Genomic DNA, 18,579 nt, shown 5'->3' with positions numbered 1-18,579 from the left:
TTTTTTTTTAAGCCACGAAGAGCAGAAAAGAAAACGTATACTAGCCATGCCTCTCCTTGGCCTCTCACTGCAGATCAATAACTAATCCGCTGCAGGTGAAGCTATAATTTCACCCTATGGTGCCAGCAGAGATTTGGGGGGCGGAGACAGCTAATATAGGAGTTCAGGAAGTTTTGTGGTGCAGGTATACAGGATGGCATTCACACAATTAACAATTCCATAGTTATTGTTGTTGTTTTTTTAAGTAAGTAACTGGCATGCATGGGGGGGTAGCAGCTGGTGGAGGGTGATGTGGGGCCCTTAACCCTGTATTCCCCACTCCAGACCTTAGCCAGATTGCTAAGGTTGATACTACTAGCAGTCATTTTTGATTGTTGAACAGTTTTAGTCTTCTTACTTTTATTCATACAGTGGTACCTCGGGTTACATACGCTTCAGGTTACATACGCTTCAGGTTACAGACTCCGCTAACCCAGAAATAGTACCTTGGGTTAAGAACTTTGCTTCAGGATGAGAACAGAAATTGTGCTCTGGCGGCGCGGCAGCAGCAGGAGGCCCCATTAGCTAAAGTGGTGCTTCAGGTTAAGAACAGTTTCAGGTTAAGAATGGACCTCCGGAACGAATTAAGTACTTAACCTGAAGTACCACTGTATCAGTTTGTCTTGCAATGTTTCTGTCATTTTAAAATTTGTTTGCATGCCGCCCTGGAATCCTGTTTTGAATAATGGGTGGTTTATAATTCGCCACCTTCAAATAAATAAATAAAAATATTTGGACTGGAGGAAAACACTCCCATTCAGACTGCCAATGCCAATATTCATTCGTTCGTTCATTCGTTCGTTGGTTCATTCATTCAGTAAAGCACACATCTTCATGGCTCTTTCTAACCCTCTCCATATTAGCCAACTCTGCAAGGTTGAAACAAATTTTTTTTCCCCTTCCAGTAGCACCTTAAAGACCAACTAAGTTAGTTCTTGGTATGAGACTGGAAAGAGAAGCTGCTGAATTGCAACTCATTACCAAACTTAAAACCATGGAGAGACCTGGTCTGAACAAAGACATTGGATTCTTATCTCATTATACATGACAAAGCCATTTTTCACCTTCTCACCCCTTGCTTTTTCCTGTAAGACCTATTGCAGTCGTTAAGAGTCGTCAACAGGCTCATCACAGCTATCTGCCAATCACCCATTCCCACCACCCTTCTGAGTAATACCCCTCCCCACCTTCTCACTATATAGAAGGATCTGGCAACTTCTGTTTCAGTGTATCTGAAGAAGTGTGCATGCACACGAAAGCTCATACCAAGAACTAACTTAGTTGGTCTTTAAGGTGCTACTGGAAGGAAAAATTTTTTTTGTTTTGACTATGGCAGACCAACACGGCTACCTATCTGTATCTGCAAGGTTGGTTAGGACTAAGGGGCAGGGACTGGTCCAAGGCCACCCAGTTGAGGTTCATGGGGATTTGAAGCCTGGTCTTCCAGATTGTAGTCTGACACTCTCTAGTGGCCCCCTCCTCCTCTTGTGGACTCTGACACACTCAACTGGCAATTGTGTCAGGGAGCTGCACTACTTCAAGCAGTTCAAGATGGGCAGGGGGCACCATTTTAATCTCCTACAAGGCCCCAGAATGATGTTTGGTTCTGGACCATGTGGAAAGTTAAAATGGCAGCTAGACCCTGCTGCCTAGCATTTCTCAGAGCTGTGAACCAGGTTATTGGGACCCTGACAACTGCCCAAGGACACCATTTGCTGACACCAGACCTGGTACAATACCTGCTCACTTAGAATGAAGAACAGAACAAGCATATTTTGATACTGAGCCACCATTGTCCCCAATCTCCTCTTGTTTTCTCCTGTGTGGTTCTTCATTTTCTTGCTCCAGTTGTGCCGTAGCGCTGTACTGTTTCCACTCATCATAGCAATTTGGGCAAAATGCCTAAAGTTAATGATGGCTTAGCATAAGTTTGTTGAGCTGCACAAAGGCCCTTGGGCATAGCTATTTAAAATATTAAAACATCTATTAAGGGATGGAGTTGTGATTCAATTAAAGCCATTGGTTAGGGCAACCACCATTCTTTGTTATGAATACATTAGGCACATTAAATCAATCTGCATAATTCTGCCTCCAAGTACCATGTTTTCAATGAATTTTGACTCCCTTGGCAAGACTGAGGGAGGATGATGGGAAATCCCAGGGGATGACAGCATAGGGGTATAAAGAGAAAAAAATACTTCTGTTTTGAGGAATAAACAGGCAGTTACTTGGTATACCATTTGAAAGCCTCAGAAATAATAATGCATCCCTTGAACACGGCAGAACTTACTTCTGAGTAGAGAGTGTTCAATGCAGTCATACCTTAGTTGTTGAACTCCTTGCGACTCGAATGTTTTGGCTCCCGAGTGCCGCAAACCCAGAAGTGTGAGTGTTCCAGTCTGCAAATGTTTTTCGGAAGCTGAACATCTGACGTGGCTTCCGCTTGAGTGCAGGAAACTCCTGCAGCCAATCGGAAGCCGCGTCTTGGTTTTTGAATGTTTTCAGAAGTTGAATGGACTTCCAGAACTGATTCCATTTGAGAACCAAGGTATGGCTGTAAAGAAATAGATACGCCCTGCATTTCCAAAGAAACTGCTGGCTGTAGAAGCATTGGAATTAAAGAATTGAAAGTGGATTGGTGAGCCTTTCCTTCAAGATTATATGCCAGCGTCAACATTTCCTTCATATGGTTCAGGGATTTATTCTCCATATAAACAGGACTCCCATTTTTGCAACTACAGACATACACCATTTTTAATTGTTCTCTGGGACATGGAGGGAAAGAAAAAGGACAACCGGGACATTCTGGGATCAAATCAGAAACTGGGATGGCTTCTGTAATTCTGGTACTGTTCTTGGAAAATGGGGACACTTGGAGGGTATGTAGGAGTAGTATTCAAGCCCATCTTCTAGACTAGGTGTTATGTTCACCTTGCTTGTCCAGACTTACCCTCTGCTGTGTTTGATTTTGCCTTGCTGGAATCTGAGCTGAGTCTGACCACATTCAGATGACACCTAAGTCCATCTTTGTGCTGTTTGCTTGTTCATTTTTGCACTTTGGGTGGTCATCCCCATAATGTGAAAGCCATTTCTGGAAATCTAGAGGAGATTTAGCACTTTTTCTGGTGTTGATTGTTTTTTTTTTTGGGGGGGGAGGAATCCATTTGCAACTTGGAAAATTGCTTGAGTTTTGCATTGACAAAATAAGGTCTTTCCCTGCCCTTTTAAACTTTAGCACAATGTGGTGGGATGTTGATTTTTTTATTTATTTTTTAAAAGCCTCAGTTCCATAACACAACATGGTGCTGCAGTGTAAAAGGAATATTAGAAACTGGGGAAGAAGTGCTAGCATTATAACCAGTAAAATTAGCACAATACTTCCCACATTTCTGGATTTGGAACTGGTGCTATTGTTATGTGATCTGGTGTTTGAGGACTTGCCACAAGCCCACCCCCCATTACACATGCCTCACTTGATCTTGGACTGTTGGCTGGGACAGAATACTGCCCAAAGCCAGGAACTGGAAACTGGAGGTGCAGCTTGCCATCAATTTGTTTTGAATTAATTTTATAATGAAATGATTTTAGAATGTTGTATTATTTTATTGTTGTTAGCTGCCCTGAGCCCGGCTTCGGCTGGGGAGGGCGGGATATAAATAAAAAAATATTATTATTATTATTGCACAAGAAGGGGTGAGTGCTCTTGTGTTCAAATCCTGCTTGCTTGTTTCCCACAGGCATCTGGTTGTCCACTGCTAGAACAGGATGCTGGACTAGATGGGCCATTGGCCTGATCCTGCAGGCTCTTCTTAGGTCCTTAATGCTCTTCTTATGTTACCGAAGCCTGAGCTGATCACCACCATGAGATGAATATGGGCAGTGAGCCATTTACTAGATAATAGGGACTGTCCTTACTAAATACATACCTAAGATGCCAACTGGATCAGGCTAAAAGTCTAACTCGGGAATGGGAAACGTTTGACCCTCCAGATGTTGCTGAGCTACAACTCCCATCAGAGGATGATGAAGATGATAGTTCAACAGCATCTGGAGGATCAATGGTCCCCCACATCCAGGCTCTATCTAGTCCAGCATCTTGCTTCCTATGGTGGATAACCAGGTCTCTATGGGGAAGTTCATAAGCAGGGCAATATGTTTCTGTTGTTTGTGTTGCTAAGGTGGTATCTGTGCCAAACAAGCAGAGCGTTGTCCCCTGGAGAACTCATTACCAGTGACAAATTCTTTCCTTGGGAGTCAGCTCCTATCTAGTCTTCTGCTCACTGCTCTCGTTTTGTTTAGCAAGCATGAAGCGTGAAGGGGCATGGAGATGCCCTCTGCACCCAACAGGAGTGTCCTTCTTACTCGCTATTAATGTGAGTTGCAATTATGAGATGGAAGAAAGCTGACCTCGTCTCCCTCACCAGCATCAATTAAAAGCTTAGTCGTTGTAGAAACACAGCATTATCCCCCAAAGTGCTGGGGTATTATAGATCCACCTGCGGGGCGGCACTTGGCACCGTTCCTTCTGGGAACTGCTGTTTGTTTGCCAGGTAATCACTCCATTGAGGTCTTTGCTGAAAGATAATTGGCAGCTTGGCCATCAGACCGGTTTGCTGTTCTCCCAGGCTGCATCTGAGCAGATGTGTTCGTGAGCTCGGCTTTGTGGCAATGAAAGAGAACCAAGGTCTTCTTGAAGACATGGGTAGCAAAGTTATTTAGAGAGGGGACAGCTCCTTTGCCCTGTGTTTCACCGAATGCTTATGATATAAACAACCAAATGAGCACACTAAGATTGCACACGTCCTTTTGCTTCAGGTGATGTATGGTTAATGAACAATGAACAATTGGCAATGAACAGAGGTCTTTTTTATTTTGTTTTTGCAATTGTAACCTAGAACAGATTAATAATGGGCAGTGGAACCCAATCATCTATTTCTTAAAGTATATTCAGTAAGGAATCACAGCGCAGAAGTTGGGCACACGAAGAGGCAGATTTAGGGGAGCATGACTGGTTTGCCCGCATTGGGTGCTGAGTCGAGAGGGTGCTGAAACATTGATGCACAATGGAAGGCATGGGGAGTGCCAAATTTTGGCATTGCACAGAGTGCAGCTGAAATTTTAAAGCCCCAAGTTTGCCACTGGCACATGTTGTGCATGCAGGAGGTGCAAACAAATGGAATCTCTACTTAAAGGAGGAGATAGGAAAGATTAGGTGTAGGGGGAATTTGCGTGGTCATGTACGGGGTAAGGTGATTTCACAAACGAACTGGTTCCAATCTGTTATGGGCCTAATATACACCTTTGAATTTGTCGCAATAACCAATGGGCAGCCGGAGCAGATTTCTGAGCAGAGGTGTCATATGCAGATGGAGTTTTACTCCTGTCAGCAGCCATGCTGCAGAATTCTGGGCTAGCTGCAGTTTCTGGGTCAAGTGCCAGGGAAGCCCCACACAGAGTGCATTACAGTAATCCAACCTTGAAGTGATTTGGAAAGCGCTGACGTCAGGCTTCATGCATAGTCAGAAACCCTTTAATGTTACCGTATGCTGATAGGTGATTGGTGATGTCTAATTTTCCCTGATGGCAAACAGTTTACATCTCCTATCTCTATCTATCTATCTATCTATCTATCTATCTATCTATCTATCTATCATCTATCTATCATCTATCTATCTATCTACCTCTGAGACTATTGAGACAAATAAGAACCAGTCCTTTCATGCTGGTTTCAGAGTCCTGTTAGGCTTTCTCCCACTCCTTCTTCCTCAGCTGTTTCCTTTGGATTTTTCCAGAAATTGTCTTGGGCAGGTCTTGAACAAACTCTATCTGTTTTGAAAGATCAAGGAGACAGAGAGAGAGAGAGGGAGGGAGGGAGAGAAATGAGCACATTTTATTGGTCATTGTAGTCATTCCTTTTCCCAGGGGAAAGGATGATAGAAGTGTTCAAATGACTTAGACTCAGGGTGATCCACTGAAGCTGAATGTTTGAAGATTCAGGACAGATAATAAGAGGTACTTCTTCATACAGTACATACATAAGCTGTGGAATTTGCTCCCAGAAAATCACTATGATTACTGTTACTATTATTTCAAACCATAGCAAGGTCAATACACAGGGGGCACCTGGAAGCCAAAGCAAGGTTAAGACACATGCTAAACAGCATTTTACCAGGAGCTGAGTGCCCACACAAGCCAGGGCCTGACCTAATTGTGAGCATTAAGTTGCCTGTACCTCAGTGGACTTGGATCGACCTGAATGAGGAAGACGAGACAGAGATTTTACCCGGACGTCTCGTTGTCAGAGTCCTCCTCGTACACAGTTTCTTATCTGCAAGATTTAACGCAGAAACCTGCACTCTGGCCTTCAGTACATTACAGCTGAACTCTTGAACCTGATGGCATTGAATAGTAATTTGCAAGATTGTATATATCTCTTCAAGACTGATTTGAGACTGTATATTTATATATATTCTTTGAGCTTGCATTATTTGGAGTTATAGTATGTGATGCGTTGAACTATTTAGCGTGCAAGACACTCTCATCATGTATAGAGAGTTGTGCTTGATGACATGTTAAACAACAGCAGCGTGAGGGGAGGGAGGGACTGCTGCTCTTTGGACGACTGTACTGAGTGTCCAAGGCTTTTATTCCTAGACAGCAGCAAAGACTTCCTGACTCTGGTCTGTTGTTCAGGCTGCTCCTCCCCATCTGATCATGATTGGGCAGTTCAAATGTTGGAGTTGGCAGGCTATACCGCAGTCCAAGCCTGCTGGCTGGGATTGCCTGTTGTTAAATCCAGCCTCAAGATTGATGCCCAGGAACCGCAAACCCTCTTCTTACCTTTCTGGGGTACTTGTAGGGAGCTGTTGTCTTCTTGACATGGTCCTGCAGCTCACAAATTAATTGGTCTTTCTCTCGTGACTCGTAGGCAGGCGACAGGATGATAAAGGCTTTTACAACCTACCACCCCAAAAAAATAAAAGAAAGGCCACAATCAATGCTTTCACAACCCACAAGATTTTGCATAAAAATGGAAATTAATAATAATAATAATAATAATAATAATAATAATAATAATAATAAACAACCTTTATTGTCACTACACCACCTGCGTGCAGTGAATGGATATATGTGAATGGATATGTATTCATGCAAATTTGGGAATAACAGGCATAGTTTGAGTAGAAATACAGTGCATCTCCTCATAAGGAGGGTGGGGAATGGGAAATTGTCACCAAATGACATGTCTGCCTGCTCAATCTGCTGTCCAGGTGCTGACGGTGGATGGTGGTCCATTTCATGTTACCTCTCCCCTGATGGGATCTGGACTGCTGACAACAGCCGATTCTGCCACTGCTGGGTGTTCCATTAAGGCATGTTCCACTTCATAGGGCCCGATACGATACCTAACAAGGAGGGGCAATAGCTCAACATGAGGACACATGCTTTGCATATTGAGAGTCGCAAGTTAAATTCTTTTCTGGACGCTTCACCCCCAAAAAAGATACTGCAGAATTGGAGAAGGGCAACAAAAAAAAATGAAGATGATGGAACAACTCCTCTAGTAGGAAAGGGTTCCCTGTCTCCGAGCTCTTTGCTCTCCTACTTTTAAGGATCGCCGGGTTCTGGGAGATGGTGGGTCTGGAATGCTTTCTAGTGACAACATGTCAGCCAGCTGCTCCTGCTCTGCCTGCTCCTCCTCTCCCATTGTTTCCCAACTTCTCCCCTCATCTTCCTCTGAGCTGTGACCTCCCTCAAACCCCTGTTGTAATTCTGAACTGTCTTCTTTTTCTCTGGAAGGGTCAGGTTAGGGAGGCGGACTCCACCATTCCTCCTCAGCCCGGTCCCTGACAGTTTTATATTTATAACCTTTTAAAACATTGATCTCTGCCAACAATTTTCTAACATGGTATTTTACTGTTTCGTGTTTGAGAGTCGCCCAGGGACTAGTGTGCATGGGGTGACCTGTATCCATGACGTAAATTGGGAGTGAGAAGCCTCAGGCCCAGGAGCCAGACACAGCCCTGCAGGCCTCTCCATTTGGCCCTCAGGACTCTCCCCAGGCCACACTCCTTGCCAGCCCTGATTTGCATCCTCCTTGAGTGCTTTTGCCTTGCTAGAATGTGACTTTGAACACCAATAATGCCTCTTGCTTTCCTGGATGGAAGCTAAAGAAGGGTGTTTGAAAGTACGTGCAGAAACTAACCTGCTTTCGGTAAAATGTACATTTGTTGCTCCACCTCCTTTTGCCTCTGGACCTACCCACCTCTGGCAGGTGGCCTCTGGAAGGTCATCAGGAAGAAATGTGGCCCTCAGATTGAAAAATGTTCCCCACCTCTGCTGCAAATAAATGTGCCCATAAAATAGGCTTACCCAGCAGATAAGATGACGTCATCAGCTCTTGCCACAAATCGGATATAGCCATCTTCATCCACGATCCCTCGGTCCCCAGTGATGTAGAAGTCTCCACGTTCTGTCGAGGCTGTTTTCTCAGGGTCGTCCTAAGAACAATGCAGCAGAGATCACTAAAGCCAAAGAGGGAAACATTCATCTCTCGATTCCGGCAACTCCAAGGGGTTGTGAAGGGCCTGTCGCAGATCTAGCAACACAGACAGAATGTTCTCCTACCACAACAAATTCATTTTGTGTGTGGTTTTTTTTGGAGGGTGAGGAGTCGGCTCTCACATTTGGTTTCCCGGAGATGTCAAAGATGTATGCAAGAAAGCAGGAGCCTCAAGCTGGGGCTTAATGATGTCCCAGTCTCTCCACAACATTCATACATTTGTCAGTATCATTCTCAAAGAGTCCTGCTGGATCAGATCAAAGGCCTTTTTATTCCTGTACACCCTCCTATTGCTGCTCCCATCAACTGATGGTCATATTATGGCTTTGCAAGTCAATTTGAGTCATTTTATTGTGAAAAGCAACAAATAATAATAATTACATCCTCCATGAATTTGGTGAATACCCCTTTAAAACTTTTACTTACTTACTTTTAAGAATCCATAAATTACACTTTCATCCAAAAACTTCTTTCCAGGAAGGCAGCTTCCGTAAGCATTGAAAGACCTTCCTCTTTCAACAGTCCTTTAAATGGATATATTTCTTACCTCAATTGACATCTGTACTGGATCTGTTTTTTAAAAAAAATGTTTCTAGAGGTGAAATTGATTGCTTTTACATTCTTGAATGGTTTTGATATAGGGAATTGTTTTTAAGTTGTTTGCTTTTTGGTCACAAGTGTCTTATAATTGTGTATTTTATTTTTGCCACCTGTCCTGGGACCTTAAATGAATGAACAAAAATGGACAAAAATATTTTTTAAAAACTCAGCGTATTAAGCAAGAATGCAGAAAAATGAAGCCAGTAGGTCTTGGTGAAGTCTCTGTCCTCCTAGTGTCTGCTGAGGAAACACTCGTGATATATTCCTTGAATAATGCACAACCATTTGAAAGGGTCCCACCTTACCAGCAGTGCCAGCTTGGCCCTGTGACCGTGGGTGCCTGGGGTCATGGGTGCCATGCAGCATGCATGGCCCTGGCACTGAAATTTGTGGGTGCCCAGCCCCATCATGGGGAATTTTGTGGGTGCTCTGGCACCCAGGGCCCCAGGGAATTGGCACCTATGCTCCTTACCAAGTAGCCAGAGAAGAGACCCAAGGGCCTTTTGGGTTTGATTTTAACAGCAATGTCTCCTTCTTCCCCAGGAGGCAGGCGATTGCAATGTTCATCTATTATCTAGAAAGAAAGATAAATAAGGGTGGGTTATGCAAGCTTTTCAATTTTGTCATTTTGTTGTTGTTTAGTCGTTTAGTCGTGTCCGACTCTTCATGACCCCATGGACCAGAGCACGCCAGGCACTCCTGTCTTCCACTGCCTCCCACAGTTTGGTCAGACTCATGTTTGTAGCTTCGAGAACACTGTCCAACCATCTCGTCCTCTGTCGTCCCCTTCTCCTTGTGCCCTCCATCTTTCCCAGCATCAGGGTCTTTTCCAGGGAGTCTTCTCTTCTCATGAGATGGCCAAAGTATTGGAGCCTCAGCTTCACAATTTGTCCTTCCAGTGAGCACTCAGGGCTGATTTCCTTAAGAATGGATACGTTTGATCTTCTTGCAGTCCATGGGACTCTCAAGAGTCTTCTCCAGCACCATAACTCAAAAGCATCAATTCTTCGGCGATCAGCCTTCTTTATGGTCCAGCTTTCACTTCCATACATCACTACTGGATGTATTTTAGCTGAGTGTTAAGTTTTACTAGAATATGGTATCGTGATATTAAATCATACAACATGGGCTGTTACAACCAGGATGACTATTATGGCTCCCCTGTGTTATAAACATGCCTACCTGGACATCAAAGGGATGAGATGATGGTCCAATAAACCCCGGCTTGACTTTCATATCCTTCGGGGTTGAACAAAGTATGGTCTGAGGAAAAAATGGTAGATGTGCAATCAGCTCTCTCTCTCTCTCTCTCTCTCTCTCTCTCTCTCTCTCTCTCTCTCTGCGTGTGTGTGTGTGTGTGTGTGTGTGTAACTATGGATTTTAATGAATTAGATAAATTTTAGTTGACTTTAACTATCTGCCTCTTTACCGATTTGGGGAAGGATCATACAAGCTGGACCTGCAAAAAAAATTGCACCGTGAAGTCTTCTTGCAAAGGATTCCAAAAAACAACAGCCACATTCTTTTACAGGGTATTCCATTCCATTCCCTCACCCCACCCAATCAGATATTCTTGGCATCACATTGAGCCTGGGCTTCTGGGTGTCAATTTCCCCCCATTTCTACCTGTGCAGACAAATCATGAACGTGCTGCATAAGAATTATGTATGATCAATATGGACTGAGGGACATATCAAAGTTGGGGAGTTGGGGGGGGGAAGCATGCATACAGATTTGATAGGCTTTTGCTGCTCATTGGCATATATGTTTGTGTCTGAATGCAAACATACAGTCTCTGTCTGCCCATAGCCTTCACGGATTACTATTCCGGTATGAGCTTTCCACTGCTCAATCACTTCAAGGTTGGTTGGCTCCCCACCACTCAGGCATCGTCTCAGACTCTTGAACTGGTATCTGAACAAGGATATGAAGAAGCATTTAGTCTTCCTAAAAAGAGACAACCGTTTTAATTCTACCAGATCCAACTTTTATCCAGAACACACGGAAAAGCAAAGAATGAGTGGCGCCAATTTGGCCTCAGCTGGATCCACACTCTGAGAATTTTATAGGCATAGAGGTAAAATTGAAAAGGGGAAGGACAACAAAAGAGTCAGCCAGGAGAGGCTAGTCTATTTAGGCAAATTGTGCAGTGCCTCATCAAAGTCTACCCTCAGTCATCTCCCATAGAGTTCTTACTTAGAACCAGTAGGGGAGTTTATTATTGGCTCTTTGGCTCCACCTACTGTTGGCCTCCCTGTCTTTTGCCCAACCAGTTCCGACAGGCACCAGCCATCACTGGACTCAAGCCAGGCAGAGTGACTTTGAAGTGAGGTAAACAAACAGGAATCAAGTTACTCTAGGGTGGAGTTCTAGAAACCACAGCCAGGTAGTTGTACCTGCTAACGTCGTGCTGCAGAAGCATACGGAAAATAGTTGGGGTGCCACAGAATATCGTCACTGGATACTTGGAGAGAGTCTAGGGGGGGAAAGCACACACACTCCAAATGCATCATGTGATTCAGGAGGTCTCACACATCTTATATTTTACATGCTTCCTGCCTTTCGAATAGGGCAATCTTAGCCTTACATTGAGAACGGTTGTTGGCTCGAACTGCAGCATGCCATGCTGAAAGACACATGCCCCTAGCATCCATGTAGGGTACACATTGCTGAAGGCAAATTTGATCCAGCCTGTGTCGGAGAAACCCCACATCAAATCTGAAGCTTTCAGGTCCATCCAGTTCCTGTTAATAAGGAGGCAAACAAGTGTAATATAAGATGGGGAACACTTGGTTTGTCAGCTGTACATGTGAAGAAAAGAAGAAGACCTAATGCTATTCTAGGCTACATCAACAGAAGTATAGTGTTCAGATCAAGGGAAGGAATAGTGCTGTTCTATTCTGCCTTGGTCAGACTACATCTGGAATACTGTGTCCAATTCTGGGCACCACAATTTAAGGATGTTGACAAGCTGGAACATGTACAGAGGAGGACAACCAAGATGATCAAGGGTCTGGAAACCAAGCCCTATGAGGAACGGTTGTGGGAGTTGGGTATGTTTAACCTGAAAAAGAGGAGATTGAGAGGCGATATGCTAGCCATCTTCAAATATCTAAAGGGTTGTCACATGGAGCAAGCTTGTTTTCTCCTTCTCTGGAGGGTAGGACCCAAACCAATGGCTACAAGTCACAAGAAATGAGATTCTGACTAAACATCAGGAAGAACTTTGTGGCGGTAAGAGCTGTTCAAGAGACTCCCTCAGGAAGTTGTGGACTCTCCTTCACTGGAGGTCTTTAAGCAGAGGTTGGATGGCCATCTGCCATGGATGCTTAATTGACATTCCTGCATTGCAGGAAATTGGACTAGATGACTCTTGGGGTGCTTGCCAACTCTACAATTCTATGATTGGTGCCCTAGAATTACATTTAATTAAACAGCCAATGTCTGCGGGCCACACGAGATGTAACACAAAGTCATATGTGGTCAGATCTATTGGTTTTAAGACTTAAAGAACAGCAACTGCTGGGATGTGGGGTGTGTGTGTGGGGGATGACTTTAAGCTGATCAAGGTTGGGCAATATCTCAGATTTAAACAACCTCCCTGAAGCTGATAAGCTGTGTTGGCAGTGTTTGGTGAGATGTTCGCTAACCTCAATTGCTTTAAAAAAGGATTAGACATCTTCACAGAGGATAAGGCTTGTCTAAAGACTGCTGTGTCCTATCTCTATGTTGTAGGTAGCACGTCTCTGAATACCAGTTGCTAGGAGGTACAAGTAGGGAAAGTACTATTGCACTCAGATCCTGCTTGGAGGTTTCTTATGGGCATCGGACTGGACACAATGGACTGTTCTAACAGGCTCCTTTTAAAGTTCTGAATATGTTCCAGTTCCACAATATCCTTTTTGAGGTGAGGTGGCCAGAAATGTACATAGCACCCCAAGTGTGGTCACACCATAGATTTGCATAATAACACCAGCAACCCAGCCCAGCTGTGTCCAGTTGCCCTACTTTGGGTATCCGAGGATTGACACTTTATTGTGGTTTAAACTTTTGGGGGAGGCCACAGTCACTGAACATGATGACTTCTGCCACAATGAAATTGTCACTCTTCAAACCTCACATAGGACTCTCTGCTGTGTTTCCTGCACCTGAAGATTTAGAAAGGGATAGGAGATACCTTCCGGTACTTGCTAGTCCAATCCCCAAACTGCTGCAGGAATGTTCCACCATTTTGGGATAACCCGTGGTTCCACTGGTGAAGTAGATGATCATTGGGTCTTCACTCCTTGTTTTAACAGGCTGGTGATCATCGCCTGCAGCTCTTTAAAGTAGAGAAGCGGGTATGTAAAAGTGGACTAGATGTGGTCAAAATGGTTTATGATCTTGCAAGCTCAAATTGTGAAATTCTTTCAGCTTCTTTTAGGATTTGGATGTGTCTGTTACCAAATGGTTCCGTTACAGAAGCATCCCACTTTGTACATGGATAGTGCTGTTTTGGCTACGTAAAGATCAACACTCATCTCTGAACAGTAGAAATAGAGGGAACATCTCCCACAACATCTGGTAGCATCCAATAAGTAGTTCTGTTATGTAATGCTTTCCTTTGTCCTGAACTTGTTGTTGGTTAATTTTATTTTTATTCGTTTATGAGAGGCATTTTTATACTAATTGAGTAGCATGGGGATTTGGCTTCCGGTGTGCATGACTAGACTACAAATGAGAAAATGAATATGTGGGACCTGCAGCAAAATGTTGCAGTACTGAGCCCTCGTCCATAAGACTCCATTATGATCTACATCAGTTTCTCATTCTTCCAGTCTTAAGTTCTGCATCAGTTTGCGATTTTTTTTTTTAAAGCCCTCATGAAAATTCTCCCAAGATTTTAGTGGACATTTTCTGTCAAAATACATATTTTTTTGCACACACCTTTATCTGTTTAGCCCATTTTTGCAAGTGATGTTTCCTCACACAATGGTTTGTGGCTGTAATTTTCACTAATGTGTGCATATTTATGCATACACTGTATGCATTTCTGTACACAGTATTTGGTGGGACAATTGCATCACAATTTTCAGAGAAGTTGAAAACGGCTGCCTTTGAGTTCACATATTGTTTCATAAATTGTGAATTAGGTAGTTTCACACTAAAATCTGAAGCAAACCAAATTCCTCCCCCATCCCTTTGCATGATCTTGTTCTTCTCCAGCAGAAAAATGTATCAGGCAAGCCCTACTGATTGGGTGACAAGGTTTGCAAACATTGGTTATTTTCTTTATTGTTTTCCAGGCCAAATCCCTCATACCCTCCATTTATTGCAGGGCAACAATATCTATCACCCCTGAACATTGACCATGGTGCCTGGGGCACAAGATCTGGAAGGAATCACCCTGGCCACCTTCCTGGTATAATAATAATAATAATAATAATAATAATAATAATAATAATAAATTTATTATATATACCCCACCCATCTGACTGGGTTGCCCCAGCCACCCTTGGTGGCTTCCAACATACAGTCATACCTTGGTTTCCAAACAGCTTAGTTCTTGAACGTTTTGGCTCCTAAATGCCGCAAACCCAGAAGTGACTGTTTTGGTTTGTGAACTATTTTTGGAAGCCGAACGTCTGATAGGTCTTCCATAGCTTCTAATTGGCTGCAGGAGCTTCCTGCAGCCAATCAGAAGCCGCACTTTGGTTTCCAAACATTTTAGAAGTTGAACGGACTTCTGGAATGGATTCTGTTTGACTTCCAAGGTATGACTGTATATTAAAACACAATAAAACATTAAACATTTTTTTAAAAAACCCTTTCCCATACAGGGCTGCCTTCAGATGTCTTCTAAAAGCTGTATAGTTACTTATCTCCTTTATCTCCTGTCTAGAGGATGAAGATTGCAGGTTTTTCTATCTCACTCTTTGACTTATCCCTGACTTGCTTTACAAGGCAGCAGAGATTCTCACTTCAGCAGGTCGTGGAAGTTCAGCCATCCTTCTCTGCTGGTGCCTTTGGAGACCAACATCCGAGTTTTCAGGAACTGGCAATCAGATGCAACAGAGTCGATCAATGGAGCCAAGGCGTCATTTGTAACTATACATTTGGCCCGAGACCTTTGGAGCCGGTACAAGATGTCTTGAGCAGTCAATAGGGTCGTGGCTGGGATGAAGGTGACACCTAGGAGCAAAACAAAGTGTGATTAAAAAGAGAGGAGAGGAAGACACAGCAAAAATGGATCTTTCTGTTGGTTCCTAGCACAGAGAGGACCTGACTGACCTGCTCTGATGCAGCCCACACTGATCAGCCACCACTCAGGCACCCTGGGGAGGATGATGATGATTCGGTCTCCCTTCTGCAGATTGCAGGCTTTGGAGAGGACGTTGGTTGATTTCTTGGATAAGAATGCCAGCTCCTCAAAGCTCCACCGCACCTCCTCACCTTTCCCACTTACCCACCAAAGAGCAGGATTGGAAGGTCTCTTTCCATCCTATTAGGTACAAAAGATGAAAAAGTATATGGGGGATAGTTATTCGTTTTACAACACAGGAAGCTGCCTGATACCAATTCAGACCATAGATCTATATAGTTTAGTATCTTCTACATTGACTGGTAGCAGCCCTCCAGGGTTTCCAATGGACGTCTTTCCCAGCTTTATGTGGAGATGCTGTCAGGGACCATGTTGAGCAGGGCTGCACTGAGAAGGAATGGTGGGAGTTTTCCCCTCCTCCTGCTCCTGAATCTTCTCAGAAGCTCTGGAGCCAAGTGAGGATTCCCAGGTAAGATCCTCCCTCTATTGTGTGGGCGGGTAATCCCTCCCCTACCTGGCCTGGTCTCCTTGGCAACGCTTCCCCCAGGTGGGATTGGACAACTGACTGGGGTAGGCGGAGACCTCCAGGTATTCCACCTGAGGGAAGGCAAAGCCAAGCCTATGCTGATGGAGCCGCTCCAGATCCAGGGGCTGCCCGCGTCCACACAAAGGGTGCCCCCCGTTTTATGCGGGGAACGGTCATTCCCCTCCTCCTGCTCCTGAATCTTCTCAGGAGCAGGAGGACAGTATAGATTTGGAACAGTGGTTTGCAGAGGGCCATAGTTCAGAAGGCAGAAGCTGGGAAATACTGGATGGGGAACAGCTAGGAGAAGAAACACTGGAAGAGAGAGGGTTAACGGATTCACAGTCTCTGGACAGCATTCCTCCGCTCAGCCCAAGGTCAAGAAGGGCTCCGAAAGTGTCAGAACAGAAAGCACAGAGGGTGCTGTGAGCATTAAACGCCCGTTTGCAGATAGTAAACTCAGTCCTTTACAGCAGAATGCATCAGAAGCAACTCTGGTTGGAATAGTAACATCAAAGGTTTTATTTATAAAGCAAATAACAAAACAAGACGACTCTCACATCCATCTTCTTCAGCAGAGGAGCAGAGAGAGAGGAGACATTTAAATAGTTCCCATTCTCATAAATCAATTACCGTATCTTTTGCTCTATAAGATGCACCAGATCATAAGACGCACCTAGTTTTTGGAGGAGGAAAACAAGAAAAAAATATTCTGAATCCCAGAAGCCAGAACAGCAAGAGGGATCACTGTGTAGCGAAAGCAGCGATCCCTCTTGCTGTTCTGGCTTCTGGGATAGCTGCGCAGCCTGCATTCACTCCATAACACACACACACACACATTTCCCCTTACTTTTTAGGAGGGAAAAAGTGAGTCTTATAGAGCAAAAAATACGGTAAGTAATTAAAGGCAAGATGTAGGAATGACAAAGATTAATAGGGATGGAAAGGGGTGTGATCCTTAATTGGGAGCACCGCCGTTTCTAGGGGCTGCTTTCTTTGTTCTCTCACTTTTTTTGTATTAAAGTTTCTAACTGGTAAGAAGACTCCTTTTCCTTTGTCCTGCTTATCTACTACCATGGGGGGGGGAGGCAATTCCCTGAAGCTGGGGAATGAACCTGGGACCTTCTGTATGCAGAGTAGAAACCCTTACCCAAAAATCTATCTACTGTTTGTCCAACAAGAAGCCTCTAAGCTGTTTACAGAAAAGAAAACAAGCCATTCACAAGTAAATACTGATCAAACATACAAAATATGTCAGCATAACATTTACCAAACTATAGATAAAATAAAACAATGAACATGAAATGGACTTTTATTCTGATGTCGCAATCTGATGTTGCATTCCAATTCATTCCAATTCATTCCAACTTATTTTGGAGAAAGTCTTGTTGAGTACAGTGGCAGGGATCTAATTCTGAACCACGTGGATAGGCTTGGCAAGATTCCATATTTCCCCATCAGTTTGCAGTTTTTTATTTTTAAACCCTCATGAAAATTCATCAGTATTTTAGCGCAAATGTATCCTGATATAAACATTTTCGAAAGCAACTTCCCCTGATATAATGCATATTTGCATTCCATTTTCACCAAAATATAATCTAATAGCTCTAACCTAGTACATGCATGTCTGTACAAATTATTTGGCTGGAGGGCCACATTGCAAAATTTGGAAAATTGCAGATTTTGAAGGATGGCTGCATTTGGTTTGAACCTTGTTTCAGGAAATGCAAATTATGTAAGTCTGCCTTTAAATTCAAACTGAATCAGCTTCCTGCTCCCACCTCTATTTTCACTTCCTCCATAGTGGTATGAGTGCCATATTAAATTGATGTATCGTCCAGGTGTATTCTTTATGCTAGAATTAAGTTAATAGCACTATCAACTGTGTCCTAAGAAATACTGCAGTTCAAAGGAGGGTAACCCTGATTAAGGAACTAACACGATGGAGAGATTTGATCAGTTGCTCAAGTCCATTCTAAGGTTAATAATAATAATAATAATAATAATAATAATTTATTTATACCCCGCCCATCTGGCTGAGGTTCCCCAGCTACTCTGGGCGGCTCCCAATCAAGTGTTAAAAACAATACAGCATTAAATATTAAAAACTTCCCTAAATAGCGCTGCCTTCAGATGTTTTTAAAAGATAAGTTAGCTGCTTATTTCCTTGACATCTGATGGGAGGGTGTTCCACAGGGCGGGCGCCACTACCGAGAAGGCCCTCTGCCTGGTTCCCTGTAACCTCACTTCTCGCAATGAGGGAACTTCCAGAAGGCCCTCGGCACTGGATTTCAGTGTCATAGCTGTCAACCTTCCCTTTGTTTGCGGGAAATTCCCTTATTCCAGCGCCGTTTCCCGCTGCTTCCCACTTCTATCCTGGATTGTTAGATATCCCGTAGACTGTCCCCGGGACAGGTGAGGCTGCTGATCCCTTATTTTTGAGGCTGCTGATCCCTTATTTTCAAATCTGAAAGTTGACAGCTATGCTCAGTGTCCTGGCTGAACGATGGGGGTGGAGATGCTCCTTCAGGTATACTGGACCGAGGCCATTTA

The 18,579-nt window shown here is 43.7% G+C and overlaps 1 protein-coding gene across 1 annotated transcript in view; it reads right to left on the bottom strand.

Annotated features, from left to right (window-relative positions):
* LOC310748725 (uncharacterized protein) overlaps nt 1-18,579 on the bottom strand; it is a 35,604-nt gene that overhangs the window by 15,278 nt on the left and 1,747 nt on the right. The window contains exons 3-14 of the mRNA XM_083584568.1: nt 15,473-15,683; nt 15,163-15,373; nt 13,380-13,523; nt 11,790-11,946; nt 11,599-11,678; nt 10,993-11,116; nt 10,385-10,465; nt 9,675-9,776; nt 8,413-8,540; nt 7,346-7,445; nt 6,880-6,999; nt 5,785-5,865 (exon numbers count right to left, since the gene is read on the bottom strand). Of these exons, the coding sequence (XP_083440694.1) occupies nt 5,785-5,865; nt 6,880-6,999; nt 7,346-7,445; nt 8,413-8,540; nt 9,675-9,776; nt 10,385-10,465; nt 10,993-11,116; nt 11,599-11,678; nt 11,790-11,946; nt 13,380-13,523; nt 15,163-15,373; nt 15,473-15,683 (1,539 nt within the window). The remainder of the gene's footprint in view (nt 1-5,784; nt 5,866-6,879; nt 7,000-7,345; nt 7,446-8,412; nt 8,541-9,674; nt 9,777-10,384; nt 10,466-10,992; nt 11,117-11,598; nt 11,679-11,789; nt 11,947-13,379; nt 13,524-15,162; nt 15,374-15,472; nt 15,684-18,579) is intronic.

This window comes from Podarcis filfolensis (genome assembly GCF_964270895.1).
Source record: "Podarcis filfolensis genome assembly, chromosome: 14".
NCBI lineage: Eukaryota > Metazoa > Chordata > Lepidosauria > Squamata > Lacertidae > Podarcis > Podarcis filfolensis.
The sequence above is the reverse complement of the archived record's forward strand: the minus strand, read 5'-3'. Positions and strand labels throughout refer to the sequence as shown.